This window comes from Aspergillus steynii (genome assembly GCF_002849105.1).
Source record: "Aspergillus steynii IBT 23096 chromosome Unknown P170scaffold_5, whole genome shotgun sequence".
Classification (NCBI taxonomy): domain Eukaryota; kingdom Fungi; phylum Ascomycota; class Eurotiomycetes; order Eurotiales; family Aspergillaceae; genus Aspergillus; species Aspergillus steynii.
Window position 1 is genome coordinate 2,972,750 of NW_020194402.1, and position 27,801 is coordinate 3,000,550.

Sequence of the window (27,801 nt, forward strand, 5' to 3'; positions counted from 1 at the left end):
GCTTGGTTTAGATAGCTGCGCTGCATGATCAGCCACGCGACAAGGGCCCTCTGCTGAACTGGATGATTGGGTGTCCCTCCATTGCCCCCTCTCCTGGTGGGATCTGAGACCATGGGACTTAATGCATGCAAGGATGACAGGATACGAGATAAGGGGCGGGGTGGTGGCGGACCAGTGATATCCCTAGAGTAGCTCGTGTGCGAGGAGATCTGTCTAGGAACATCTTATCTCTTCGCACTAGTCGAGTCGCCCTCCGTCTAGTGGTGTAGTGGGTGTCGAGTCTATTTGTTCAGACGCAAGCAACCTGGGTAAGGATGGGGACAGGCGTCGGGGCGTCGCCGTCATTCGACCAACTGCATTCGAGCAGCGCTCCTGTTGGTGCTATGCCGGTTGCGGATCTTGCAGGTCGCTCACTCAGCTTGGCTGCGTTGACCTCGGTTGGTCTGGGCGAGCATGACAAGAGTGACATGCTTCTCCCGTCTGCAATCGATATCCACATATAAGCACGGGTTTCCAGCCCACGTCGATCAACGAACCTCAAACCCTCGCGCTCAGCACCATGAACGTTCCGTCTGCTGGGAGGAATGCTCTCCCCGCTTCTCCGCAGTCTCTTCCCTCGAAGCGACTCGAGATCATCCGAGCCAGCTGTGATAATTGCGCCAAGTCCAAGGTTCGCTGCAGCAAGGAGCAGCCGCGGTGCCAGCGCTGCGTCTATCAAGGCGTCAACTGCATCTACAGCCCGTCGCAGCGCGCGCGGAAGCGGCCGCTGGACGCATTCCACGCGCGGTCACGGCGGTGTGACACCTCAAATGGCCCCAGGAATGCTGTTGCGACGGGAGACACGGCGTTCGACGCGGATCCAATCGAGCACATCACCGTCTTTAAAGACGGCAAAGCATCGACAGACCCCGATCCCTATGTCTTTCCCAACTCGAACATGTTTCACACGGATGTCGATAGTTTGTTGAACTGGGACGATTCGGTCGCGACGCTGGACGAGCAGCCGCCCTCCCACGAAGACGCCTCGGGCATGCTGGAGTCTCTGGAAATGCCCTCGATGCCACGACCACCCGACCTGCATCGCACCTTGGACGATCCGGATTCCCAATTCTCCTGGTTATTCCGCAACGAGAAGGACACGCCGCCGCTGTCGCAGGGCCTGATGGCCGGGGCCGCCAGTTACAGTCCCAGAGCTCATCACCACTGCACTGAACTGGCCATTTCCACCATCCAGAAACTCGACGTGCCCATGGCCTCCCCGTGTCCCTCGTTGAGTAGCCCCGGCACTCCCACCCCAGTCTCCATGGCGAGCTGTGGGTCCGAATCGCTGAGTTTCGACACTATTCTCCAAGATAACCACGCGGCACTAGACAATCTCCTCACCATCCTCCACTGCTCGTGCGCTGGCAAGTACGACCTCGTGTTCCTGATCACGATGGTGTGTTCACAGATCTTGTGCTGGTACCAAGCGAGCTTGGACCGCAGCGCCAGCAACAACTGTAGTACTGGCAGCAGCAGCAGCATCAGCGGCAGTAAAGGCAGCTCGACCCACTCGCGTGGACCCTCAGCTGGAACCACCTCCCTGCGCGATACGTCCCCGTCCCCCTTCGAGAGAGTGTCTATCCCCTCGATCCGGATCGGCACGTATACGCTCGACCACGAACATTCGGACCGCATGGTAGCGCAGTTGATTCTGACCGAGCTGCTGAGGATGAAAGAGGTCGTGGAAGTGTTTAGTCGCACTTTCTGTTACCGCGGGGACTACACGAAAAAGTACACGGCGCAGGGCGCAGTCGGTGAGGATAGTAGAAGCCATCTGCACCAGGCTCTGGAGGCATTCCTGCGCAGTCGACTAAAGACGGCGGTTCGGACCGCCTATGAAAGATTAAATCAGCGATGACCATCAGTTCATTTCTTCGTTGCCTACTGGTTCTATCGTGTACATAGATAGATAGATCCTTCTTGGAACCACTCGCAAGCGAGACTTATGTTTTAGCCGATTAGGCTGAGACTGTCCGGAGGTAACGACGGACCCTATTTATATATATTCATGTAATTGGTTAGCGAGCGGTGGCCACCCCGTCTCTATTTATGAAGCAATTCAGCTCTCAAGGGGACACTGTTCAGTCGCTCCGGCCAAATGACGTGATGAGAACATTCCACAAACCTCCGATAAATTAAACGGAACCATGCGCTTCCATCACAGTCCATCTACAGCCCCCCTGGCTGTGTGACGGTCTGACAAGTCAACGGAATTGGTACTCTCTTAACGAGAATTTCATACGTGGCTTACAACCGTTTTAGCAATCATCATGACCGCCTGCGGAGTTTTATCACTTCCTTTACTGATAACCATTTTCAATTTAACAAAGTTATTTACGTAGGGTACTAAGTTTCCGCTTAATCCGTGCTAAAGTATTGAACAAGGACCTGGACTAAGAATTGCACCTCGACCGTAATATGGTGTCGACATACACCTGATCTCCATACATACACTGCAGCCTTCTGCTCTGTTCTCCGTAACTAGCCCCCTCTTCCTTCTCCCTGGAGGTAGTAAGACGCTACGATCCAGTTTCTAGCTCACTTTTCTAGATCGTATGTATCCGTCCGAGCACATTTCTGCAGGTTCAGCCCGATGTGATATTTTAAAGTACCATCAAGACTTCTGTTGCTGATGCGAGGCTCTATGGGCCGCCTCTCTCCCCTGCTGTCGTCAGAGATGACGGCTGTCCCAGTCCCTCGTAACCCATCTTCCTCTTTGGTGCCGGTAATCCCCTTAAACTCCTGGGTTTCGATTTCAAACTCATTCCAGCACGTCACTGGCTCATGTCCACCGGTCGAGGTATTGTATTGAACACACTTGTCTTCGTAGTAAAAGAGAGTCTCAGCTCTTTTCGTAGGCTTCACCGTTCATACTGAAACTGAATGATTCTCCAGTGATTCCGATGGACACTCCGAACTTGGCGCCATCTTGTTTACAATATAGAGATGTCAGTGTGGCCGAGTGGTTAAGGCGATAGACTAGAATGGATCCTCATCTATCTCATCTATTGGGTTCGCCCGCACAGGTTCGAGTCCTGTCGCTGACGGCATTTCTTTCTTTCGTTTTTTTTTTTCCCCCTTTTTGTTTCAGTTCTTTTTCTCTCATACTGAGTTATATGTTTTTGTGTAATTATTTTTCTCCCTCCCCCCCCCCCCCCCCCCCCCCTTTTTTTTCGCATATAATTTCTTCCCCGTACAGTAGTCGTGTCCGGACTGTGACAGTCGTTGGCCGCTCGTCGATCGTGTCTCCCTCAAGATTGTCGTACTTCCAGATTTGCTTCCAGTGACTACCTAGGTAATAGAAATTCCCGTATGCCTTCCCGTAACCACCGTCGTACATCAGCTCCTGTCGCCAGTAGGGATCTCCTTCAACAATGAAGGATAGGTATTTGTGGTCGTCGGGGACCGCCATGGTAGATGGCCAGGTAGAATTAAGAGTGGTTCAATCATAAAGATGAAGTAAGAAAAGAGTACGTTAGTGGACGCTGTGTGAGGGAGAAAAGTCGCTGAGATTCAACAGCATATTTATGCATTTTCCTCCTGGAGTATGCCATCTCATCGATCCAGTGAAACGGTTATTCCTACAAGCCAGCCAGCTGACTGCATCCACGTCAAGGTCGAACAACCGCATCCATCAGGCCCATTGCCATCGGCCCGAACAGTCAATCTTCTCCGCTTTGATCACAATACGCCCGGCCAGCCACGGCTGAATCATAGGCTAAATGCTGACGCTCGAGATTGCTCTTGCAGATGGGCAGCAGATAGGGTTTGCTTCCCACATGAAACAAGCTCAATAGAAAGGCTTTCCGTCGATCTTGCCTCGATGGTGTGCATAATCTTATGGTTACATTGCATGAACCCTGCATATACAGCTAGCCACGTTTTGGGAGCTGAGATATTGGAATATATTAATGACGTCATGGCTGAACCGTCACCACAAATTTCCATTTGCCAGTTATGGTGACACCATCTAATACCATCTATCTACTATTGACTCCAGCGAGAACAATTTCCATTATAAATGAGGCCTGGAAATGCGTTCGCTACCAGCCCCCGATGTTTCCCCGCCCCCAGTCATCAAGAGTGGTTTCCATCAATCGATATGGATTAGGTTACATCGACCGACATGCTCCGTCCAATGAGCAGCTGTGGATAGGATCAGCCCCGTCCATAAGACAAGGATATTTGGAAACCGAAATCTACAACTGGAACCTGACTGTGGTGGCGAGTCAATGCAGGTCATATGCACTGACACGATTGAGTTTCATATTACTGGTCAATCAAGATCGAATGCTCAATTCCTCTTGAGGTGATAGTCAGCTACAGCGATCTAGACCACAGCTGACTATGGGTCCTGCAAAGTACTAAGCTGCACGTAGATTAAGGTATTGCGCCCAGAAGACCGCAAAGACAGCGGATTAGCGAATACAACCTTGACATTTGCCGCAGATGCCAGATTCCTGGGGTCAACGTGCTCTTTCGTACTGCGTTTCAGCTCTTTCCTCGGCGGGGCATGGGCCCTCGCTATACACACAGCAAGGCGAAGATTACCCCTTTGGAAAGTAGTGATTCCTAGTGAAGCATGGTAGATATGATTTAGGCCTTTTATCGTTTCCTTATTTGGTCACATCACTGTAGGATGATGGAAGGAGCGAGTACTCAGGGCACCGTACGGATCTATCTCTGGAAGGTTACTCAAAGAACTATAATCGGTTGTTTGGGTAGAGTTTAAGAGAACGGTTTGGTTTGGAATTTCCTAAGATCTTCATTGATGCCAAGCCATGTATGACGATTTAAGAATCCCCACTAGGGCTGCCTTAGTCTTTTTCATAGCGCCAGTAATGCATAGGAACTGTTGAAGCCCAATCTCCTCTCTAGGCAGTTGGATGATAATCGATGCGGGTGTCCTCAGCGGATTCCTTTAGCGCCGGGGTGCTTTCTTGACTGTCTAGTTGGCATGGGACCCAAAGACCTCCTACTGCTTCCACATGAGCGCCAAGGTGGATTAAACTAGGTCGAGAGTGTAGAAGAGATAACAAATAGCTCCAAAACAATTCAACGCTCCATTCGTCTGTCCACCACACTCCGGCGTCTCATATTCCACCATTGGATCAACGCGTTAACTCGAGAACTAGTTGCACCAATCACCACGATAAATCCCAAGACATAAGCCGATATCTCTGCTGTACACTGTAACCGATTTACGCCTTCGAATTTAGCCCTGCTGCATGTATTGGTGATTCGGGACATTGCCTGCCGACCGCAGATAATTTGGTAGAGAAAAAGCCGGATCGCAAGTGCATAGTTATTGGTGACAAGATGGTACAACAATGCAAAAATGGCAGTTGCGCACAAGAGTAACGTTGTTGTTGTTGTTATCATTGAGTCTGTGGAGAGTCAGTCGCGCTTTTAATCCAAACGGGAAAGACTTATTGTATACCATGGGTTATTGCTGGTTGAGTGTCAGGATAACAAGTTGACTGGAAAACATGATGTATGGGGTTGAATGTAGCGAAGGTGCCGAAAACTTTTTATCTCAACTGACCCGCACCGCAAATATAGCCGAAATGCCTCAACTCGGGGCATGATATTCCTAGAGATGCAACTTTCCCAACCAATATTAATTGAACTTTCGTACAACATAGCAATTATGTGTATAACAAAAGCTGTGTCCTTTTGTCGCACGTAGGTTCCGTCGAGTCCTGTGGTCCTCTTGCGCGGTCGTCGGATGAAAGTCCCGAAATACTTCAAGTATCTCGGGATGTCTCCGAAAGGGCGTGCATATGAGTGTCGCCGGGGATGAGTCCAACAATGCACCACCTTGATCATGTGAAAAGTGTCCATGCTGAAGCCTGCTTTTTAAGCTCTAGGAATAACCTGAAATGCCGTTCGTGGTTGAATTATACGTGAGAGTCTAAGGTCCCGGTACAGTGAATGTAGATCGATAGGCTGGCAACCGTTGTTCTTTATAATTGCTCGTTTAACTTCGTTGAAGCTACTGTGACTTGCTTTCTAGTACATAGAAGATTGATTAACCAAGCAATGATCTTGTCATCTCAACCCTGATGATAGAAAATGGTTAGCAGATAATACAGCAACACGAATTTGAGAAACTCGGCCGTGAAAGGGAAAGAAGGGGACAAAAAGAAAGTGCAAACACCTACGTCGCGAAAGTACCAGCAGAAACTGGCATTGCTCTTAACAGGGCCGGGCCCAGACCATTAAACAGCCCCCTCAAACCACCCGTCAACCACGTCTGGTGAAAAGCGTGGCTCATGGAGCGATATGCCTGACGGTCCCCGAACCCATCGCTCTGCATCTTACTCTTGATCACATCCAGCGGATGACTGAGCAACCAAAGCATCTCTCCCGCCAGCCCACCACAGACGGCAATCTGCCAGTTTGGCAGCTCTTCTCTGCGCTTCTGCTGTCGCTCTGTCACAATCCCCAGCAGTCCCTCGTATGCCGCGAACCAAACTCCGTATCCGTGGAACTCTCGGAAAAGTGTGACGACTTGGCCCCTGTAAAGCCCAGCAATGCCCGCCTGTCTGATAATCTTCCGTGCGCAGTCCCAGGGACCAGTGTAGTATCGTGCGGACCCATGTGGTTGAGTTTGTAGTCGGATACGGATGTGTTCTACCGGGCCTGAGACGACGCTGTTGACGATACCGGCTGAGCCGCCTGCAAGGTAGAACTGGGCCAGGGAGAGACCGGGACCGTTTTTGGGGTTTTGGCGTGCATTATGTGCTTCGAGAAGCTGACGGAAACTGTGAAAGGCGCCGAATTGAATGCTCACCTGCGCAAAATCATATGAGCATTTACCGAGAGAACACTATCCAGTGATTTTCGATTGTCATTGGTACTAGAGGGTTACTCACACATGCTCCGACACCCACGAGGGGTACTAATGTTCCCTTGTAGAACGCTAGGGGTCCCTCCTTACGCCAAATCTGACTCACAAGCGAGATGGCGCTGCTTCCTGTCTGTGTCTGGAGACGGACCTTGGCCAAGTCTATCTCTAAGTTAACGAACCTCCATAATTGCGACCGTTACAGCACTCTGTTCAGCATGCTGGATTCACGTACCGAATGGTTGCCCTGTTCGAATTGTCAGCGAGCAGAACACACCACAACGTCGATCTGAACCAGTATCCACCGACCAATTAACACCTGAGCGACTCCTCCGGCGGCGCCTGCGACCAGATCTTTGGCTGTCTCCTGTCCACTGACCGCTGGGGGTAGTGGCACGTTGTCGGACTCTGCGAGATTGGACATTATGGTAATGAGTGTGGTTTCAGCAATGGGCTTTGCAACAATCAGCTGCGCGTTTTCCTGAGTGGTCAGACGATAAGTGGTAACCCAAGGTATAGGATCTGGGGATATAAGCCATGTCGGAGCGTGGGATTATTTATCGCATTAAGAACCAACAATAATGTTCACTATCTCGGAGGATGTCTCCGAGACCCAACACGGCGCGTCGGCTTTTTATCCGAGGAAGAACAACTCAGTCGAAGGGTGGATACGCCCATGAGAAGGAAGTGGAGAACAGATGGACAATGAATAATCACATGAAATGGTGTTAGGAAGCTATGTACATTCTAGGACCGAAAATACATCATGAAGCGGCGTTTGGCCTCGGTCTTCAAAGCCACATACTCAGCCGTGGTTCTACTAACAGCATCCCGATTCTCAACTGCCCGACGCAAAAGATACGAAAGACAATCGCCCAGAGTGCCCCAGCTCAAGCATTTGTAGACCTCAGGAGCCACCAGACTTTCATCGCCGTTCCCTTCTTCCTTGATCTGCAGCATGCGACAGCTGACCTCATCTGCCATTCCCAGCAGCTGTCCATACTGCACTTTAACAGTCGGCTCACCCGATTGGATACGGGCCTGATAAAGGCCATGCGCCTTCAGCACGCTCTCCTTGTTATGCGTCGCGAGGAACAGTTCCACCGACGGAAAAGGACCCGCGCCGTATTCCCGCTTCAACAGATCGGCTGCAATGGAATCATACTGTGTGTCAGTGTTGGCTTTGGTATCGTTGATCAAATGGCGAGGCTCCGAGTTGATATAAGCGCCACGGACCAACTTCACTCCCAGCGTGAAATTCTCCTTGCGCGCACAGTCCATGTGCGCGTGCAGGGTGGTGGGCGTGGACTTCAGATAGGCTTGATAGGTGTTGTAAACCGTGGCTCGGCCGTCGCGATTGAACAGACGCATCAGGTCGAGTGCCACCTGGTCAATGCCATCCTGTACACTTTGCTGCTCGGCGTCGATGAAGATGCGGGCCTTCCTCTCCACCGCGCGGTTGCAGATTGCCTTGAGAGCGTTCATCATTTGGCTGGGAAGAGGCCCTCCTGTCTGGAGGGCATCTGCGGCGGCGGCACCTGCACCTGTGAATCTGTATTACATCGCATGTTAGCTGATAACTGTCACGAAGGGAGTAGATTTCCCTACTTCAAAGCCAGAAAGTCATGCTCCCCAATCATCTCCACAGTTTCCATCACTCCGACACACCAAGCCTCGATCTGGGGGTCTTGGGACGAGCTGGGTTTGTCCAATGCAGTGCCTTTCTCCCTTTGCTCGGATGTTCCTTCAGGCGTAGATATGGATGAGTTGTCGGACCCGATTTCTCGAGCATACGTCAGAATCACGCCCTTCATGCCCATATTCTTAATGCGACCAATAGTCGCAGACACCTCGGCGTTATTCTCGCCCGCGCAGAAGTGGTTGTAAAAGGATGTCTTTAAAAAGGCCCTGAGAATCGGATTCTTCTCGACGCTCAGTAGTCCGATGCGCGGGTGCGCGATCATCGAGAGAACCTTCAAGGCAGGAGTCAGAAGCGCTCGATGAGACGAGATCGTCGCCACCAAGAGCGACCGCAGCAGCATCTTTGTCGGGAGAAGTGAATGCGGTGGTAGTACGGCTTTCTGCGGACCTGTTGAGGTCGAGCCTCCCTTGCTGGCCACCGTCGACTGGCTTCTGGAGTAAACGCGCCATTGCGGTTGCAGAGGCTGTGGCAACACGCCAATCCGCCGTAGTGTTTGCCGTTGAGCCTTCATTGTGGTGAACAGGGTGAGAAGGCTCGATGGAAAGCAAGAAAGGTCCCCCGCGACGTATAAATTCGCGACCACATTATCAGCGCATGCACTATGGATCGTCGGTGGGCGCCGATCAGTCAAGCTGATTGGAGCTCTCGGTTCATATCCGAATCCCCACACTTCGTATTCGTTTATCTTCGGATGTGTCGCCGAAAAGGCGTGGATGTGGGGATTCAGCTTCTAATCGAAATTAGTCCGTATGATGAGACTTTGATCAACAGCACAGCGGATACAATGATTGGCTTGATGATTGGAGCTTTGTCCTTTTGAATAGGGGCCCTTAATGTGGTTCTCTATCTCTCATATGGAACCTGATCCATAACTATATATTCTAGTGCTACCCGGATAGATATGCTGGGTTACGACAGGCAGTATGAAATTGGATACGGGAAATTGTGATGACCAAGCAGGAAGTAACGGCTTGAATAGCTCTTCCCCAAGAATGCGCAAAAAGAAAGGACTCGAAACCCCAATGAAAATATCAGCCTCGTTGAGCCTTGTGGAAGGCATGACACATTCATAATTGATGAAGCATTGAACGTACAATCACGGCAGTAAATCCATTGCACGTCTTATCAAATAAAGCTCCATGAGAGAATAGAGACACCAGTATACCTGCATTGCGATGCGTCAGATCTTTCCTGGGTCGACCTGAGGGGAATGTTCATTCATAATTCTTAATAGTTTATCTGGTGATAATTTATCGACAGCATCAATATTTCTTCTGAACCCATCCAATATTACCTAAGATCAGACGCTAATCACCACCAGCGCTCTTAAGTCTCAGGTCGCAGCCACAGGCTTGTTCAACCAAGAACGCATTTCGTTATTTGTCAAGATACCCAATCCAAACGCCGGGATAATACGACACATTCGAGTGATCGTGGCGGAAGCCAAGTCCCTGCGTAGCAAGGCTAGCGTGCTTGCAGGGCTCGTGTTGCCCTGCCTATTGTAGATCTCAAGCCCAATTAGGTGGATAGGTGTATTCAAGATCTGACCTATTGCTGGCACCACCATCTGTGAGGCAATTGACGCTGCGTGCTGATAGCTCGCAGGTACGTCAGGCATCGCGGCAGCGACAGTGTGCGGAAGGCTAAAAGACGTATAGATCGTGACACCATCGCGCAGGAGAAACGAAGCGTAAGTTAGCCACGGGGTCCGCGGGATTGCCGAGAGCACCGAGGATCCACCGCGAGCTACCACCGCACAGCCGAATAGTTTGGAAAAGACGGTATCCTTGTATATCCCCAGTGGCACATTAACCGACAGTGTGCTTAGAACCGTCGTGCCCTGGGCAATGGCTGGGTCGACGTCCGGGGACCGTGCCTCGAGTAGTGTTTGAGACGCATTGGCGACCCCGAATGTTCCCATATACAAGGCAAACACGAGAAGACATGGCCTAGAGGTTGCGAAACGGCGTGGGCTTCGGATAGCAGAGATAAAATGCTTCCTCAGTCCGGTTTTCAGAGCTACTGGCGCACAGGAGTTCTCTACCACGATTCTTCTCTAAGTTAATATCACATTCGTAGGTAGGTTTGACGAGACATGCCTATCCATTATACTGACGGCTGGCGTGACGAGCCCTGCGGCGATTGCCGCAGACGTCGCGTCAATAACTAAGCGTCGAATCTGTCGAGTTGCTTCATTCTTGGGCTCTGAAGGCATCATTTGCCTAGTGGTACCAAATATCACGTTCGGACATGATAGGAATTTGTATTCTACATTTATTGTAGACCTCTCATGAACGGAAATCGGCTGGCATCACCGCTAGTGCCCCTTAGCCCCATGTGCTCTATTCTCTCGGTTTCGGCATGAGAAGCCGACTACTGAGGATACCACACCCGAGTACGCGTTCACGATGCATATGCACAAAAGGACTGGAATTGCTGGCATTGCGTGGATTCCAAGAATCAATAAATGGAGTGTCATAAACAAACCAATGGGCTGCCAATGAGTAGGTTTGATACACAAGGCTCTTTCTTTTGTTACACCCCCGGTAGCCCGGCGCTTCAAGACGGCAAGCTATACTCCACCTCCTTCGAATCCGCTGCCCCGGATAACGCATCATGGGGTGGAAATGGAACGGGGGAGAGGAGGAATGAAACCCCAAGGAATGGAGACCGATCCTCCTTGCCACTCTGGAGAAGTGGACTCGGGACAGCACCGAAGACTCGGCTTTCGATCCCGACGGGCTCACCGCAGTCCAACTTATAAAGCCGTTCGAAGAGACGGGATAAAACAGTCAAATTTTGATTCAGTGACCCATTTTTATTTCGAACTCGTTCCGAATCTGACATCATGGTTCGGCCCATCACACTTCGTGGCCTCCCACGGCTGGCCTCCGTCAACAGCGTACCCCGGAGGAATCTAGGGGGTTTGGCTAATTTTCGAGTTCCTCCTATCCGCAACGAACCAAACGTATGCATGATTCGACGTGACCTCCATGATGATCTCAATTGCTTTGGCTAACATGAGAAAATAGCCCTCGTACGGCAAGGGTTCGATCGAACGCCAAAAGCTTGAAGATGCCTTGAAGAGGCTGCAGAGCCAGACTCCGGTGTCTGTGCCCCTTTCTGTTGGATCTGAGCGGGTGAGCACACATTTCAATCCAATGCGTCTTTTGCAAACCTAATACTGACTCTCGATCGTGATAGGTCTCTTCCAACGCCGCTCAAACTCAAGGAAACCCTTCATCACACGCCAGCCCCATTGCCACGTACAGCGAGGCCTCTGCATCACAGGTAGAGGATGCAATCGAGAAGGCATTGCAGGCCAAACCGGCATGGGAGAACATGTCATTCACCAATCGAGCAGCTATCTTCCTACGGGCAGCCGACCTGGTTTCGACCAAGTATCGGTACGACATTATGGCCGCCACGATGCTCGGCCAGGGCAAGAACATCTGGCAGGCCGAGATTGACGCTGCTGCTGAGACCTGTGACTTTTACCGATTCAACGTGCATTATGCCTCCGAGCTGTACAAGCAGCAGAACACCATGAATGACGCCGGCATGTGGAAGTAAGTGTTTTCCCTTCACACGACATCCCAAGCTAGTTATCGTATCTAACCCATCTTCGAATCCAGCCGCCTCGAATACCGCCCCTTGGAAGGATTCGTCTACGCCATCAGCCCCTTCAACTTCACAGCCATCGGCGCAAACCTCATCGCCGCCCCAGCCATCATGGGCAACGTCGTGATCTGGAAACCCTCCGACTACGCCATCTACTCTGGATACCTGCAAAAGAAGATCCTCGAGGAGGCCGGCCTCCCACCCAACGTGATCCAATTCCTCCCTGGAAACCCCAAGACCGTCACCGATGCTGTGCTTCAGCACCCACAGTTCGCGGCCCTACACTACACCGGCTCCACTGAGGTCTTCCGCGACCTGTACGGCCAGATTTCAGACCGCGTGCGCGAAGGCCACTATACCAGCTACCCGCGCATTGTCGGCGAAACCGGCGGCAAGAACTTCGGCGTTGTCCACGCCAGCGCGGACATTCGTAACGCGGTCGTGAATACCGTCCGCGGTGCGTTCGAGTATCAGGGCCAGAAGTGCTCTGCGACTTCGAGGCTGTATGTGGCGGAGTCGGCGTGGCCTGAGTTTAAGAAGCAGCTGGTCCAGGAGACCGAGAAGTTGAAGATGGGCGAGCCCGAGAAATTCGACCATTTCATCGGGCCGGTTATCCATGAGAGATCCTGGAACAAGCTAGACAAGGTGATTCAGGGCGCGAAGAAAGATTCCCAGGTGACTCTGCTCGCTGGTGGCGAGACGAGCCGCGAGGCAGGGTGGTTTGTGCGCCCGACGGTGTTCCAGGTCGATGATCCTTCGCATGCGCTGATGAAGGACGAGTTCTTTGGTCCTATCCTCTCCGTGTATGTGTACCCGGACAGCAAGTTCGAGGAGACTTTGTCGCTGGTGGATTCGACGACTAAGTTCGGGTTGACTGGCGCGGTGTTTGCTAAGGATCGCGAGGCCATTGATACTGCGGAGCGAGCCCTCCGTCATTCGGCTGGTAACTTCTATATTAACTGCAAGTCGAGTGGCGCGGTTGTTGGGCATCAGCCGTTCGGTGGCTCTCGTGCTAGTGGAACAAACGACAAGGCGACCAGTACCAATCTCGTGTCTCGCTTTACCAGTATCCGCAGCATCAAGGAGGACTTCCAGCTGGCTGATGAGGTGACCTATCCCTCGAATGAGGTTTAAGGGGCTTGTATGAATGAATTTAGCGGAGCCGCTGAAGAAATGAGACTGTAAATTCGAGCATGTTCTACTATCAATCCGGTTGTGTGCATTGGCGGTGTATGAATTTCCATCAGTAAAGCTTTTACGTAGAACTTTCCGCGAGGAATTGCATGAACAATGCATAGTATTCTATGCACCTAATTTACACAGCGTCTACACTATTCAACAGCTTCTGTATCTCCAGCCAATCACTATAATCGACACCCGTCAACGGTAACGTATCATTCTGAAAACTGGCATGGATCCCCTCCGCTTCACCCGACAGATCCAAGCTCCAGTCCTCTTCCATATCGAACACGGCATCCATGCTCTCGGAATGAGCCCACGGTTCCAGCATATTCATCTCCATCTGGCTGGGACACGATAGATTGGATCCATCGGGAGGATAGTGCGGCTGACGAACCGAACTCGGGCCGTGAGCCGGCTCAGGACCCGGAGGAGGTGTACGTGTTTGGTCTCTCGTGCCAGGCGCAGTGCCGGGCGGGGATTCTTCTTGATCCAGAGAGTCAGGGTCGAATGTGTAATTGGGCCAAACCTGAGAGCAGGTGTGTTGAATATCCCGGGAGCGTCGCTCGGCGGCTGAATTCCCGGCTCGGTATAGGAACCGGAGGACCCTGAACGCCCGGAGTAATGATGGTGGAGGGCTGGTCTGAGTTCGGTCGAGGAAGCCAACCATTGCTAGGACGAAGGCAGCTGAGAAGGTTGCGTCGAGGTCGAAAAAGCCATACCGGGCTTATTGGAATACAGTCAGCTGCATGGTATTGTGGATATACAGGTGGGGGATCGATATAATAGACAGATTCAAGGGGCCTTACGAATTATTGACTGACGGCGAAGGCAGTCCAGAATAGCCAGACTTCGGATAGCTGCCTCAGCACATGTGTTGCACAGTCGTACTAGGATCGTGGGTGTCGAATCCGGTGACTGTCCTGCTTGTTGTTGTTCGGTTTGCAAGCGAACTCTTTGCAGTAGTATTGGTCGAGTACACAAGATAATTGCCTTGCCAACGAGTGTCAATTGTGGTAAGAGTAATTCTATAGAAATGGGGGAAATACTGACCTGAAAAAGCATGAGGTAAAGAGATGAGCCTGTCCGTGAGACATGCTGGAGAGGCCTATGGAAGTCAAAAACAAGAGCTGGGGGAAACGATCGGCCAATGTCATGCAATTCATGTAGAATTTGCTGAATCTTTTGGACCAACTCTAGCTGGGTTAGAGCGAGCTTCCCATAAAGCGCTATGAAGAAAACGTCAACCCATGAGTAAATTCTGACGCAGAATGGCAAACCTTACAAGACATTATGTCGTCTGTAGCACGGGCTATCCGAATGTTTATGATGAGAGCAACCGGTGACTGGAAGCCAACACTATGTCGCGGCAAGTCTGCGCGCAGCTGTCGTTCGTCGGCCCCGGCTGGAAGTCCTAGACCGGAGGATAACCGCCTGTTATCATCAGCAAAGTTCATGTGTGATCTTGTGTCCGCCTGCCTCACCGATCTAGCATGTAAACCGTCCACCATAACCTGACTTTGTGTGCGCTCTGAGAAGGAAGACAAGTTGGTTCCGAGCTATGTACGTTGCATCCCAGTGCAATCGCTAGCCGTATGGCCAGTCCTATCTAGATTGTGTCAGTACTTAGGGTAAATATACGGGACACCGAGCATACATGAAGATAGGCCGCGTGTTTCCGATCACACCACTGCATATATGTAGCGATCAAAGTCAGGATCTCGACAGCAATCACTCCATGGTCACCGAGCTCATGTAGCGGTGGCAACAGTCGGAGAGCCTCGTTGAAGAAATCGACTCCAGGAATATGTGACGTGGGTTGATCGACGTATATGAGTTTAGCCATGGCCATGACCAGGAGATATTCGATATACCACATGGTCCGCTTCTGTTGCTCTCGCATTTCCGGGCTCTGGTACAGCAGCATAAGGGAGTCTAGAAACCGCCGTGAGTCGAAGAAGTGCTGACTGATGCCTAGGTAGAAGAGAAATTGGTCTAGTAATTGCTGCGACTCTTCCATTGATGGAATGCATATCTCTGTCGCATGATCTTGAAAGGCCCGCTCGGAGAACTGCTCGCCGCCAGCACCCCGTGCCCTGTCAAATGTATGTCGAGAGTAGTCATCATGCGTGCGATTCAACAGGGATCTAACTTGAGATTCAAATGCAGGTCCCGAGGTGAGGTCGGTTGCTATTCCGAGCGTTAATATATTGTCTTAAGCCATCACCTCAAAAGCAGCTTGAGCGCTGACTACAGGTGCTCACCTGGACTTATTCCCGCTAGGTCATCAGAACACTGAAGAGGGTCATGAGATTCGTCATAAGGCTCAAGATTCTCCAGGGAAGATGTGACTCCGAGTTGAGGTAGCCCGGTTGAGGCCTGTTCCGCGGCCAAGGGGGAGGGTTGTGGTGCTGGGATACATTAGCGTCGATACATTGCCATAAATATCATGACCCAAATCATACCTGTTGACCGAGAGCTTAGCTGTTCCTCATATGAACGAATCTTGTCCAGCAAATGCTTCACCTGACTGGATTTGGGGAATCAGCTCCTATCATGTTCACATGCGAGGATTGTAGAGTGTGGGGAGGCCAACATACGCTTCGGAATAACGGCGACGGCCTACATAGCCGTAATTACATTCCCAGTTATGCTTTACGCAAGAGACACACGGCTTGTCTCCAGAACATTTGACCTTCCGCCGACGACAGGTCTCGCATCTGCGCAAGCGGTCAATAATACCGAGACTGTGAATACATCCTGTCGGTTGCTCCACATGAGGGGTACTCACGCATTACTCGCTCTAGCACTGGGGACCATTCTGGGCCATTCGCATATAATGCAGAGTGGTGGGAGTAGCGAATATAATTTTCGGAGGGCCACGGGAGTTTCGCCCGTTGCCACGCGGGATCTCGGGCCGTTTCTCCGAAACGTTGGTGGAACTCTATTCCATATAAAGTTTTTCTACCTCAAGACCAACAATGGGAGACTACATCAAAATGGACATTTCTTTCCACCTAGTTGGGCTTACTATAGTAATATATATTTACATATCGGTGTAGTACTGAATCTGAAGGACACTAGGAAAGTTACTACGAAGATATGAGGATCATGAAGGTACCACTGTTTGCAATTCAGAAGGCTGCAACCCATATATGCTACAATGTAAAATGCATTCTTGCCTGTTTAGCCTCAGATTGACAGTGTGGCCATTCTCGAAATCAAGTAATCTCATTCAATTCCTGGGTAAAATATATAGTACTCTCTTAATCAGATAATCGGGCGCACTGTCATTTTCTAGGTTCCTTTTGCTCTTACCAGTTGTTATCTCACGAACCCAGAGACTTCATTCTTTATTCCGTCCTAGATTATTTGTGCGCTCACATTTCGTGGGGCCACCATCCATCGCGCAGTCCCTCCCGGCCAAAAACAGAAGTACGACCTCGGCCGCGGCCCTGGAGTCATCTTCGGGACTTCGTTCGATCTCCTCAATGCATGACGCAAGGACTTCAGGGGACCAGTGATGACGACGGCCGAATTCCTGGCATAGGGCTATAGTAGCGAAGGCATCGAATTCGAAATGACCCTGCAGTGTGAGGACTTGACCGGGCTTGTAGAGACCTTGGATCTGGCACGCGGCACTGCTTCCTATGTTGATCCATGGCTCAGGCAGGCAGACCCTCGTCGGTGGCCGCTCTGCAGCTCTTCCTTGTGTTGGAAAGACGGCATCTCCGTGAATTAGCTGGATTCGGAAGGGTCTTTCCCACGAGAAGGGATCGAGAGGCGAAAAACGGGACTGGAAGTCTGGGTGGAGAGAAATCGTGTGAACGCCCATTTCATACCCCTCCGAACGCTCTACTGAGACCGCCTTGCGCTCACAGATTGAACCTGTTTCGTCTCCCAGCAATGCCTGGGCAATTAACTGGTGGCCGAAGCATGAACCGAATATCTTGACCAGAGGATACTCGGTATACACTTTCTGGATGTATGTCCGTAACGCGTGGATCCAAGGAACATCATTGTATGCGGCGGCAGCTGCGCCAGTCACTAGTATGGCGTCTATGGGGCCTGGGGTCGGTCGATGGTGGACTTGCTCTGTTGAGAAGCTAGAGTCAGTCCGCAGGCATTCAAAAGGCGGGAATGAGCCCCCAACTACATCGAATGCCGTGACTTGAACGTCGATTGATTGTTGTCCTGTCGGCGAAAATCTTTCTTGCAGACGCTCTGCGGCCGCACGCAAAAGAACGCGAAATTGCGAGCTATATAGGCCCCGTTGAGCATAGACTGGAGGGCAAGGTACGTCCGTGTCGAGGGCGGCGATGTAGAGCGGACGGGGTGTCATCGCGTAGGAATCACAGTCAAATAAGGGGGAAATAAAGTGTGGAGTGAATTACACCCGGACAGTGATTGACGCATGAAAATAAAAGGCAACCCATCAGGCAAATTCACGTAGCAAGAATGTGTACGAAGTAAGGGGTTCGCTAATAAGATACCTGAATTGGGTGCGTACTCCACCATCTTCGCTGGCCTTTTTCATCGGATGTCAGCCGACGCTCGGAGCTCAACCGAGGATTTGATATTCCCTCTTTTCCAGGCGATCCCTAGTCGGGTCATGATTCCCGTGGTGTTGCAATCTGTCATCTATCTAAAGGAATCGATCACTCCCGTAAAGCTGCACAAAGCTACTAAATACCGTGGAAACAGTATCTCAACCTTCCAATGATCTTCCAAAGACAAAAGCATCTACAAGTTCTTCCTGATCTTTCACACGTGCAGCCTGGGGTATACGACCAATTATCTCGAATCCTAGCTTCTTCAGTGCCGCTATAAACTCAGTATCTGTCGCAAAGACAAGATTGAACATGGCATACGCGTAGCCCTGGATGAGAATATAGATACGTTAGCGATTTCTAGGATGGCGGGTGACAGTCTCCGGGGTCGTGTACGCACGAGCTCAGCTGCATATTCCAAGTAGGCTCGACCGAGTCCCTCGAGGGCACTTCGACGGGCAATTGTAGGGGCAGTGACAAAATCAGCATGGCAGATGTGCGAGGAACGGGCTTCGTTAATGTCAGCAATTAAACCTTGCGAATGAACCTCGGTCGACGGACCCGGATAGTTGGACATGATCCTCAAAGCCCCCACGTATCCCCCTTTCCAGTCAGAGGAATCCAAGAGAGATCCATCGTGGCCTTCTGTGGCCAAGGTCGCCACATCTGCCCATTCATTGAACCAGTAATTGGCAAAGTCTTCCCTCTTGAGTGGGCTGTCCTGAGCACGTGTATCACCGCGGAGAATCTCGGCGTTATACTGCTCATGAAGGAATTCAATGAGATTGGGCGGCACTGTTTCCGGTGTCTCTCTGACCACAAGGAGTGAAAGGGGTGGGGATTGAGACCCCGGAAGCGAGAATGTCAACGACTTGGGCGAAGGCCGGCTGGCTGGCTGTCGTTGTGGACTTCCTCCATCAAGAGGCCTTGTGGCCATGGTACAGGCCTCTGTCATTAACGGACTTTTTAACATTTCTTCCGGACTTTCCTCTATGTTTGATTGTTTTTGTTCAGGCTCGGCAATATGCATGCACAAGGGTTAATCTTAGCCTCTCGGCTAATAGACCGTCGTCGGACGTAAGCCGACGTAAGCATATCATGCTAAACTAGCTCCGTCTCTCTGGCACAGGGTAATGAACAGGGTTCTGTGACAGTTGCCTGGGGTTAGTTGAGATGAGGTGAATTCGAGTTGTTAGTTTAGATGAGATGTTTGATAACACCAAATTGGAATAGAAAGGCATGGGACAGGCGAGCCATTCGTGAATATAACCCACTGTTATTCCGAATGTAGCACATTACTGTTTACGGACAAATTATAACTTTCCCACCCATCCCTTGGTCTTATCAATGTAACAGTATTTACCGAAGCTACTCTGCTATTTGCTGGGATAGATCCGAATTCATTCGGCAGAACAACCGAGCAACCGCCCCATAAAGAAGCGAGTTGTATTCCGATATGCCCGGTTCACCTTGCCTATCAGTGGACACGGTCGAGGCCATGGAGATCCCCCATGGTGGTGGTATTCTTCTCCACAGATCCCGCATGACGCAAGATTTATACCGCTTCTATCTTCGGTAAATCGTTCCATCGTTATCACGGACAATTGTCGAAGACAGAAGATAAGGGATTTCGTAAGTGGTGGGATGTTTCTGGTATACACTTCTCATGATAGCAATCGTTACCGCAGTGTGGGCTAGATATATCCTCGCAGAACGAACCACAGACTGCAGGGGGTGAGATAAATAGTCTGCCCGGCATCAAATGCTCTTATATACACAATTCTAATAGATTAGACGAGTCAAATTTCAATGACGGGATTCCAAGAAAGCCTCAACGAGAGAATTCTCTTCCCATTCGGGTTGCAAGTACTGTGATACTACAGGCAACCTTATGCACTCAGAAGGATATACGACTGTAACAATCTCCTTTCTTATTGGTATTGTATCAGGCAATGCCCATTGCTCGGACGCTCAGTTTATCAGGAGGCTTCTTAGAAAGATGTTACTTTATTAATCAGCACTATCAAGAGGTCGGACCTCGTGCCGATTGATTCCTGGCGTGAACTATCAAACACCGAAGGAATTTCTGCCTAAACCCTGGAGTAAATGCGGGGAAGGGTGATCTCACCAGTTTCCATTATCTCTAGAATGGCGCTACACCCCGTATCCCTTCATATGGCTTTTTTCAACTTCCAGTTTATATTCTTTCCATGTACACTTCATGAACCTTTCCATATCCTCCTCTCACAGCCTACATTGTATGGTCAAAATTCTTCCTCCAATCAATACAGATTCTTCAGCTCGACATTCTATTATCGAGACAATGAGTGTTCCGCTGAATGACCCAGAGGCAGGCTACCCTGTGCCCACGGGAGACAAAACCGAAGACAAAGATCAAAAGAAAGGCCATGATGATGAGGTGCCTATGGATGATCCCTTTGGGAATGAGGAGATGGCCGAGATCAGATATCGAACGATGAGCTGGTGGTACGCTTTCTGGCCCCTGAAACTTTCACCTTTTCAAACTGACCACGGACGACTATCCAACAGGAAGTGTGGAATGCGTAAGGCCGTGCTCGATAATACCGTCTGATAGACACATTCTGACTACTTGACTGACAGTCATGGTCGCCGAGAATATATCCTTGGGAATTCTATCTCTTCCATCGGCTGTTGCAACACTAGGAATGGTGCCGTGAGTTTATGGGTCCCGTATAAGAGGAAGCGGGCTAATTGAACTGTGTGGCTAGGGCCGCAGTCCTGATCGTATTCCTGGCTGGCCTATCATGGTACACAGGATATGTCATTGGGCAGTTCAAACTACGCTATCCGCATGTCCATAACATGGGTGATGCTGGGGAGATTCTATTCGGGCAGATTGGACGAGAGGTCTTTGGTATTGGGCAGCTACTGCTACTTATATTCTTGATGGCTAGTCATATTCTGACTTTTTCAATCTTGATGAACACCCTCACCGAGCATGGGACTTGCACTATTACCTTTTCGGTGATTGGACTGATCATTTGCTTTATCGGAGCCCTTCCACAGACCATGGAAAAGGTCTATTGGATGTCAATTGTCTGTCCGTGCTCCCCGAATTGAAAGATGAAAGTCAAGTTACCACGGCTAACCCACTAACACGCAACCAGCCTTTCTAAGTATCCTGAGTGCAACCATAGCTGCGATGGTTGCCATTGGTGTTGAATCTAACGCCTCCGTCCCTGTGAATGTGGTGACCAAAACGAGCTTCGAAAGTGGCTTTTTGGCCGTCACCAATATTATCTTTGCGTACAGTAGGTGATCACAGTTGCCAGAGTACAAGGGATGCGGGGGTCTAACATGTTTATAGCGGCTCATGTTGCATTCTTCGGCTTTATCTCGGAAATGGAAGAGCCGAAGACATTCCCGAGATCTATTGCGATGCTGCAGATAGTCGACACGATCATGTATCTTGTGGCTGCGCTCGTTATCTATCGACTTGCTGGCCCGGATGTAAAGTCTCCCGCTTTATCATCGGCAGGTCGGGTCATGAAAAAGGTCTGCTATGGCCTGGCTATTCCGACGGTAACTCATGCACGAAATTTATGGTTTCTCTGTGTACGTCAAGTAACTGTTCTCATAGGTCATCATTGCTGGGGTTATATTCGGACACGTCGCAGCAAAGTACATATTTGTCCGGCTTTTCCGGGGCTCAGAACATATGCATAGTCGAACTTTCATTGGCGTTGGGTCATGGCTAGGCATTGGAGTTGGTGTCTGGATAATCGCCTGGGTCGTGGCTGAATCCATCCCGGTCTTCAACGATATGCTCAGTTTGATTGTATGTTGAATCCCCCTGTTCATATTTTCCGGTTCGCTGTTTATTTGAGATACTAACAGTAGCCCCAGAGTTCTTTATTCGGAAGCTTCTTTAGTTGTGAGTATCTAACATGCCCTCCTCCTTGCATGGGTTTCTTGGAGTGGATATGAATGTTGACATGGGCCCACATAGATGGTATTCCTGCGGCGCTGTGGCTTTACATGAACAAAGGCCAATACGGGGAATCGTTGCGCAAGTGTCTTCTTACAGCTTGCAATTTGGTTATCCTCGCGATTGCGTGTGGCATGGTAAGTCTAATCCTCTGTGGTCGGGTTGGGTGCTAACAGAACAGTGTGGAATGGGACTTTACGTCTCAGGGAGATCCATAAGCCAGAATTCCAGCTCCGCATCCTGGTCCTGCGCCGACAATTCTTCTTAAGAATATGTCGGGTTTCTTAGGTGGTTCGGGGTCGAGATATCAATGTGACAACAAGACGGAACCTTGGCATATCTTTTGGCAGAATTAAGTTATGTATGACACAGAGCTTTTATGCACTGAAGCCAGTCAAAGTATTCTAGAGGTATTCATGAATGGGATAGAGTGAACACTACACACCCATTTTGGTCAGTACGATAGATATAGATAAAGCCAACCAGGGTGTGGATATATAGGGCGAGCTCAAGACCCTACATAAAACATTTAACCCCACGACCAGGTTTTCTAGCCTGTGGTCACTAATGGTAAAGTCAGACCTTGGCAGCCATATTTAATACGCCCTTTCGGAGACATTCCGAGCCTTAGTTGGTGATACGCCCAGGCGTGGGTTCATCTCGGTATTTTGGCCCGACAGACTAACACTCCATGGTGCCATGTCCGAAATACATCCCACCATTGCCCAGTCTATAAGTCAGCCTTCATATATCAGAAAAGAAAGGCTAATCTTCCATCATAGCCGCAGTAGAAACTATCATCCTCAGTTATACGGTCGCTAAAACAGTCTATCATGGATCCACACGACGTCATTCTCTCCCTCGATGCAGAGGAGCACATCTACCGGCCACGCAACACCCTCAAACCCGAGGACAACTCCCAGGCCACTCCAAGCACTCCGCAAAACAAATCCAAACGCAAGAAGGCACCCGGCGCAGCGACGATCGGTATCGATGCCGCCAAGAAAACAAACTTCTCGAGCTGGTACCAGCAGGTTCTGCTCAGGGGTGAGATGATCGACTACTATGACGTTTCCGGCTGCTATGTCCTCCGGCCTGGATCTTGGGAAATCTGGGAGATTCTGCAGGAGTGGTTCAACGCTGAGATTAAGAAACGCGGCGTACGGAACTGCAGCTTTCCCATGTTTGTGACGGAGGATGCCCTGAACAAGGAGCAGGATCACATCGATGGGTTCTCGGCTGAGGTCGCCTGGGTCACACAATCGTGAGTTTGCTGCATCTGACAATAATGAATTTCTGATCATCAACTGACAAGCTGTCTGAACCACAGTGGCAGTACCAAACTCGAGAAGAAAGTCGCTGTCCGACCGACCTCGGAGACAATCATGTACCCAGCGCTTTCGAACTGGATTCGCAGCTACCGAGACCTCCCCTTGCGACTGAATCAGTGGAACTCCGTCGTTCGCTGGGAGTTCAAAAGCCCCCAACCCTTTCTACGATCTCGGGAGTTCAACTGGCAAGAGGGCCATACGGCACATCTCACCAAAGCCGACGCCGACACGGAGGTCAGAGACATCTTGGGCCTATACACTCAGATCTACCGGGATTTCCTAGCTCTTCCCGTGGTTCCTGGTCAGAAGACTGAGAGGGAGAAGTTCGCAGGTGGCCTGTACACGACGACCGTGGAGGCGTATATCCCGACCACCGGGCGTGCCATCCAGGGTGCAACCTCTCATTGCCTCGGTCAGAACTTCAGCAGAATGTTCGATATTTCTTTCGAAGATCCGAGCGCCCTCGCGGAGGACGGTACGGCGAGAAGAGCCTATGTCTGGCAGAACTCTTGGGCGTACTCGTCACGGGTCCTTGGTGTTATGGTCATGGTTCACGGCGATAATCAAGGGCTGGTGCTGCCACCGAAGGTGGCGCCCACGCAGGTGATCATTGTTCCGGTCGGAATATCGGCTCAGACGTCAGTCGAAGCCCGCGAGAGAATTCTAGATGCTACCGCCTCCGTTGAGAACGCTTTAGAGCAAGCTGGCATCCGCGCCCAATCCGACACCCGAGACGAACATTCTCCTGGTTGGAAGTTCAACCACTGGGAGGTTAAGGGAGTTCCACTACGGTTGGAAATTGGATCGAGGGAGTTGGACAAGGACGTCGTATCTACTAGTCGCCGAGATGACTCAAGTAAGGGGCAACTCTCCCTGTCTAAGATCTCAACCGAGGTCCCTACTCTCCTAGACACCATACAGTCAGACATGTACAACCGTGCCTTGGACACATTCCGTCGGAAGTTGAAGATCGTTACCTCGTGGAACGAGTTCACCCCGGCCTTGAATGATCTCAATGTATGCTTGATTCCATTCTGTCTGGATGAGGGGTGTGAGGATTCGATCAAGGCAATGAGTGAGCGGGCGGCCAATGTCGGTGGACAGGAACAGGATGCCACTGCCCCGAGCATGGGCGCGAAGAGCCTGTGTATCCCCTTTGCACAACCATCGGAGCTGGAGAATACGGACACAATTTGCTTGAGGGAGGAATGCACACGCAAGGCCCAGAAATGGTGCTTGTTTGGAAGATCATACTAGGAATGCATGTAGGAATGTGGCCAACAGAGATAAAGCAAAACACAATGCCGGCCTCCCAGTTTCTTCAAGCTCATTCTTCATGCTAGCATATGCTGTGTGACATTCATATTGTCCTATCTCATTAGTGTAACGTTCATGGCGCATCTAACTGGCTCCAGAGAGTAGGTAGTACGAAGGTCAAACAGCCATCCTCCCAAGAGGAGAGGACTCGTATAAAAGAGTTTTGCATACATTTTTCACCTTGTGAATAGGGTTCCGATGTGGTTAATTATAGTTCAGGTGATGAATCTAATTGGAATCAGTCCTCCTGACAATTAATACATCATTTTTTCATTTACTTTATCCAAGCTATATCTTATTACATTCCACCCACTATATGCTGAATCTTAATCTTTTGTATAATATATATAATCCAATTGTCGTGGTCTAGAAATCTTCTTTGAGAGCTATTAGTCTATATACAATTTTGAAATAGGTAGCAACTACTAATATTTCCAGGCTATGATATGTTTGTACTGCTCATATTCTTTTATATCTCGGTTTTTTAACTGTCTAGTAGACATGGAGATGATAATACTCCAAAACCAATCAATTTAACCTCCGATGTGTTGTTCGACGAAGAGATCATGAACCTCGAGACCTGGCTTGGTGTTCTGTCCGGGACTCCTTGGGATTACCCCATATTTTAGTTTTGCTTGTTCTTCTAGATCCCAAAGGAATCTCATTTTATTTTATTCGTGATGTCGGCCTGTCTTAATTATTCAACAGGCCTTGACCTCGGGCCCCCGGAGATAAGTTGGAGAAACATACACATGCTTTTCCATCTTGCATCAAGCCCTAAAAACATACGTTACGCAGCACAAACTACCACAATATTCATATCTTCCATTTGGGGGAAAAAAGAGGGAGGCTTATACAGGCAGTCCTGTGGTGGAACCTCCCCCTTCCGCAACACACTCCTCCCGCCTTGCCTAGGATAGTGCTACGTGGCCAAGCCCAGACCAGTATGCGTTGTCATGCTTGGCACCTGTTGTGAAGGGCCTTGGAATGCTCCGTATGGGCTCACCATGGACGGAGGTATCTGTCAAAGCTGTTCCGAAATGGCTCCGGCCCAGTAAAGTGTGCTTATTCTCCTTTCTCCTACAGTTGTCACTTTTACGTGGCCTAACGCTGGTTGACGCCTGTGTGTCTGCTGCCTGCGTTTGTTCAGTGCCTCGATTTTCTATTCGCTGCGCTCTATCTGTGCTAGTACCTCGACAGAAAGCCAGTCACTGCGACATCCATGCGTGCCTTAGAGACCGTGAAGAATATCCATAGCATTGTGAGGGGGCTTGACTATCTTCTGAAATCGGTAGAGGAATCTAATGCTCAGCCACCAACCGGCGAAACACCAGCCAGTAAGACTCAAATTAGTGATGCCCAAATATACCTTAGAACAGTTTATGCGCCTCACTTGAGGAAATGAAAGGGGACGACTCATATCTCGTGTGAATGACTGGCTATGACATAATTTCTGCCCTTACTACGGTTAATTAAACGTTGTCTGCGTCGCGCTTTGCCTTTTCTTTTCTTTTTGTCTTTATTATTCTTTTTTGTCTTGGGTTTGGTTTTTTAAAAAACAAAAAGCGGGTCTCTGTCAAATGAAATCGTCCGCTATCGTTGAAGCTCGTGGGTTGTCGGGTTTTAGAAGATTCGGTAAATGCCTATTGTCACTAGTAGAGCAGTGCAGAAGCCCCCCCCCCCCCCCCCCCCCCCCCCCGGGCCAGACTACATGGTTCGTCGCCTACCCCAATCACATAAGAATCAACGAGGCAATCCACGTAGCAAGTCCAAGCTGCCGATGGCACACCACTCAGCGATCCAAGACAGCAACGATGACGCTCTGCGGTCTTTTCAGTAAAGGACGAATAATACCGTTCACTTGATGGCCCGCGAAATCCCGTGGTTTGAATACAGGGGCTGGGTCGTGAAAAGATGCTGCACCGCCGTCTAGTGGGCCTCGAGGAAGGATATGGCCATCCGCTCGAGTTGACAAGCAATGGTCGACTGCCTGCCTTTTCTTTGCCGCACACGAGGGGAGCACGTCCATCCAATCTCAACCCTAAAACCCTACCTTTGCCTCGATACTTCACTCTTCTCGATCCTTCCCACTCGTCTCCTGAGCAGTTCGACTCCTCTGGAAGGCTACATACCAACCTGCCCCTCCCCCACCCACATTGATGATTAGCACCTTCACGATATATAACCAAGTGGAAGATAGTAGGTTTTTTAGGAATTAGACTTGTGACAGGAAATGGTGTCTGATGCCCATCCAGAAGGTTCGCGCAATGTAGCTCGTGTGGGCGGTAGACGCCGTTGGGGTCGCGTCCGATCTATCTTCCGCACCGGACGCCTGGCAGTAACTGGGATTTTCTCTCGCCATCCGCAAAAGCCCTTAGTTGCAAGACGCGAAAATGGGGCACTCTCATCAGTCAATGAAAAGAGCGTCGCGGAAAACGGACAGCGCATCACTCGACCGACTGTTTCCGACAGTCAACCCGTTCCTTCAACCACCCCGAGCCCTACATGTCCTTCGAGACAACAACCCCGACCTGGATCCACGAGCTATCCGAATAGTCAGAGAAAGGATTATGATGACCGTCAAAATGATGGCACGGCGGTCACGATACCTATGCCTGCTTCCATGCCATGTCCACCTCCCACGATAGCTCGACCGGCCATCCGCCCTGCGCAAACGAACCCCTTCACCCATCGTGGCTTTCTTGTCTCATCAGACTCTACCGAAAGCGACGACCACCCAGTCGAAGCCAGGATTGCGCTAGATACGCAAGCTCAAGTGAATGTCATGCGTGTCGGCATATTTCAGCAGTTACGGCGACTCGGGTATCAGCTGGAGTCGGAGGCGCAAACGACGCCGTTGCGACCGTTCGGGGCGACCGGGAACAACGGAGTTGTCCCTCTTGGAATTGTGCGCAATGTCAACTGGTATTATCGCGTGAGCGCTCGGACATTTACCGCGGACTTCCATGTGGTGACCGTCGGGCATCCCGATGTCTTGATCGGCGGGCCATCGATCGCAAGGTACAACTTGCTGGAACGCAGTCCGGAGATTCCGAGGATAATTGAGCGGGATTTGTCGCGGCCGCGACCTGGGATTGTTAGCAACAATGAATGAGCTCGACAAAGTGGAGGTCGGATCATGGGAATGGAGCGATATTCCATGTCCCGCTGTCGGACAAAGCGTCTCATATTCCTGCCTGCGGCTGCCGCTCTATCCAAGCTGCATGCGTTAGTGATAT

General features: G+C 50.4%; 12 protein-coding genes and 1 non-coding gene across 13 annotated transcripts; 6 read left to right on the forward strand and 7 right to left on the reverse strand.

Annotated features, from left to right (window-relative positions):
* Positions 1-512: 512 nt before the first annotated feature.
* Positions 513-2,088, forward strand: P170DRAFT_438083 (uncharacterized protein). Its single transcript, XM_024849506.1, has one exon. The coding sequence runs from the start codon at positions 560-562 to the stop codon at positions 1,898-1,900; it is 1,341 nt and encodes a 446-aa protein (XP_024703760.1). The 5' UTR covers positions 513-559; the 3' UTR covers positions 1,901-2,088.
* Positions 2,089-2,580: 492 nt separating this feature from the next.
* P170DRAFT_465815 (uncharacterized protein) lies at positions 2,581-3,574 on the reverse strand (the record flags this gene model as incomplete). Its single annotated transcript, XM_024852356.1, has 2 exons — positions 3,240-3,574; positions 2,581-2,890 (listed from the first exon to the last, which is right to left on the reverse strand). The coding sequence occupies exons 1-2, from the start codon at positions 3,452-3,454 to the stop codon at positions 2,581-2,583; spliced, it is 525 nt and encodes a 174-aa protein (XP_024703761.1). The 5' UTR covers positions 3,455-3,574.
* Positions 2,991-3,089, forward strand: P170DRAFT_t129. Its single transcript has one exon. It is a non-coding gene; the product is annotated as a tRNA-Ser (tRNA).
* Positions 3,575-6,202: 2,628 nt separating the features above from the next.
* On the reverse strand, positions 6,203-7,316 carry P170DRAFT_477076 (mitochondrial carrier protein; the record flags this gene model as incomplete). Its single annotated transcript, XM_024853411.1, has 4 exons — positions 6,203-6,838; positions 6,921-7,054; positions 7,128-7,139; positions 7,202-7,316. 4 exons carry the CDS (start codon positions 7,314-7,316, stop codon positions 6,203-6,205), a joined length of 897 nt encoding a protein of 298 aa, XP_024703762.1.
* Positions 7,317-7,639: 323 nt separating this feature from the next.
* P170DRAFT_456961 (FAD-linked oxidoreductase) lies at positions 7,640-9,105 on the reverse strand (the record flags this gene model as incomplete). Its single annotated transcript, XM_024851668.1, has 3 exons — positions 7,640-8,444; positions 8,501-8,973; positions 9,013-9,105. 3 exons carry the CDS (start codon positions 9,103-9,105, stop codon positions 7,640-7,642), a joined length of 1,371 nt encoding a protein of 456 aa, XP_024703763.1.
* An 822-nt stretch (positions 9,106-9,927) lies between these two features.
* On the reverse strand, positions 9,928-10,809 carry P170DRAFT_360554 (uncharacterized protein; the record flags this gene model as incomplete). Its single annotated transcript, XM_024844420.1, has 2 exons — positions 9,928-10,650; positions 10,690-10,809. 2 exons carry the CDS (start codon positions 10,807-10,809, stop codon positions 9,928-9,930), a joined length of 843 nt encoding a protein of 280 aa, XP_024703764.1.
* A 633-nt stretch (positions 10,810-11,442) lies between these two features.
* P170DRAFT_361530 (L-glutamate gamma-semialdehyde dehydrogenase) lies at positions 11,443-13,349 on the forward strand (the record flags this gene model as incomplete). Its single annotated transcript, XM_024844471.1, has 4 exons — positions 11,443-11,562; positions 11,627-11,734; positions 11,799-12,163; positions 12,230-13,349. 4 exons carry the CDS (start codon positions 11,443-11,445, stop codon positions 13,347-13,349), a joined length of 1,713 nt encoding a protein of 570 aa, XP_024703765.1.
* Positions 13,350-13,496: 147 nt separating this feature from the next.
* P170DRAFT_411341 (Zn(II)2Cys6 transcription factor) lies at positions 13,497-16,238 on the reverse strand. The gene is made up of 10 exons (XM_024846887.1): positions 16,186-16,238; positions 15,995-16,114; positions 15,860-15,924; positions 15,659-15,805; positions 15,052-15,584; positions 14,879-15,003; positions 14,680-14,828; positions 14,448-14,623; positions 14,204-14,387; positions 13,497-14,120 (listed from the first exon to the last, which is right to left on the reverse strand). The coding sequence occupies exons 1-10, from the start codon at positions 16,212-16,214 to the stop codon at positions 13,531-13,533; spliced, it is 2,118 nt and encodes a 705-aa protein (XP_024703766.1). The 5' UTR covers positions 16,215-16,238; the 3' UTR covers positions 13,497-13,530.
* Positions 16,239-16,740: 502 nt separating this feature from the next.
* On the reverse strand, positions 16,741-17,736 carry P170DRAFT_448158 (type 1 glutamine amidotransferase; the record flags this gene model as incomplete). Its single annotated transcript, XM_024850947.1, has 1 exon — positions 16,741-17,736. One exon carries the CDS (start codon positions 17,734-17,736, stop codon positions 16,741-16,743), a length of 996 nt encoding a protein of 331 aa, XP_024703767.1.
* A 375-nt stretch (positions 17,737-18,111) lies between these two features.
* Positions 18,112-18,779, reverse strand: P170DRAFT_319125 (GNAT family N-acetyltransferase; the record flags this gene model as incomplete). Its single annotated transcript, XM_024843301.1, has 3 exons — positions 18,112-18,273; positions 18,345-18,454; positions 18,506-18,779. Coding segments are annotated over 3 exons (546 nt in total), but the record flags the coding sequence as incomplete, so codon positions are not given.
* A 1,488-nt stretch (positions 18,780-20,267) lies between these two features.
* P170DRAFT_477083 (uncharacterized protein) lies at positions 20,268-22,182 on the forward strand (the record flags this gene model as incomplete). Its single annotated transcript, XM_024853412.1, has 10 exons — positions 20,268-20,431; positions 20,495-20,508; positions 20,567-20,639; positions 20,695-21,026; positions 21,094-21,237; positions 21,294-21,508; positions 21,567-21,764; positions 21,833-21,860; positions 21,936-22,051; positions 22,096-22,182. 10 exons carry the CDS (start codon positions 20,268-20,270, stop codon positions 22,180-22,182), a joined length of 1,371 nt encoding a protein of 456 aa, XP_024703769.1.
* A 565-nt stretch (positions 22,183-22,747) lies between these two features.
* Positions 22,748-24,502, forward strand: P170DRAFT_497839 (prolyl-tRNA synthetase; the record flags this gene model as incomplete). Its single annotated transcript, XM_024854120.1, has 3 exons — positions 22,748-22,762; positions 22,838-23,178; positions 23,245-24,502. The coding sequence occupies 3 exons, from the start codon at positions 22,748-22,750 to the stop codon at positions 24,500-24,502; spliced, it is 1,614 nt and encodes a 537-aa protein (XP_024703770.1).
* Positions 24,503-26,693: 2,191 nt separating this feature from the next.
* On the forward strand, positions 26,694-27,783 carry P170DRAFT_212145 (uncharacterized protein). Its single transcript, XM_024842819.1, has one exon. The coding sequence runs from the start codon at positions 26,796-26,798 to the stop codon at positions 27,675-27,677; it is 882 nt and encodes a 293-aa protein (XP_024703771.1). The 5' UTR covers positions 26,694-26,795; the 3' UTR covers positions 27,678-27,783.
* Positions 27,784-27,801: the final 18 nt, after the last annotated feature.

Bases quoted from the DNA above. Each gene is read 5' to 3' on its own strand.
- P170DRAFT_438083 (XM_024849506.1), top strand. From the start codon at position 560: ATGAACGTTCCGTCTGCTGGGAGGAATGCTCTCCCCGCTTCTCCGCAG.
- P170DRAFT_212145 (XM_024842819.1), top strand. From the start codon at position 26,796: ATGGTGTCTGATGCCCATCCAGAAGGTTCGCGCAATGTAGCTCGTGTG.
- P170DRAFT_411341 (XM_024846887.1), bottom strand. From the start codon at position 16,214: ATGGTCCCCAGTGCTAGAGCGAGTAATGC. The intron at 16,115-16,185 runs GTGAGTACCCCT...CCGCTTGCGCAG, and splicing joins AGTGCTAGAGCGAGTAATGC to ATGCGAGACCTGTCGTCGGC. The intron at 15,585-15,658 runs GTGAGCACCTGT...CGCTCGGAATAG, and splicing joins CCTAGCGGGAATAAGTCCAG to CAACCGACCTCACCTCGGGA.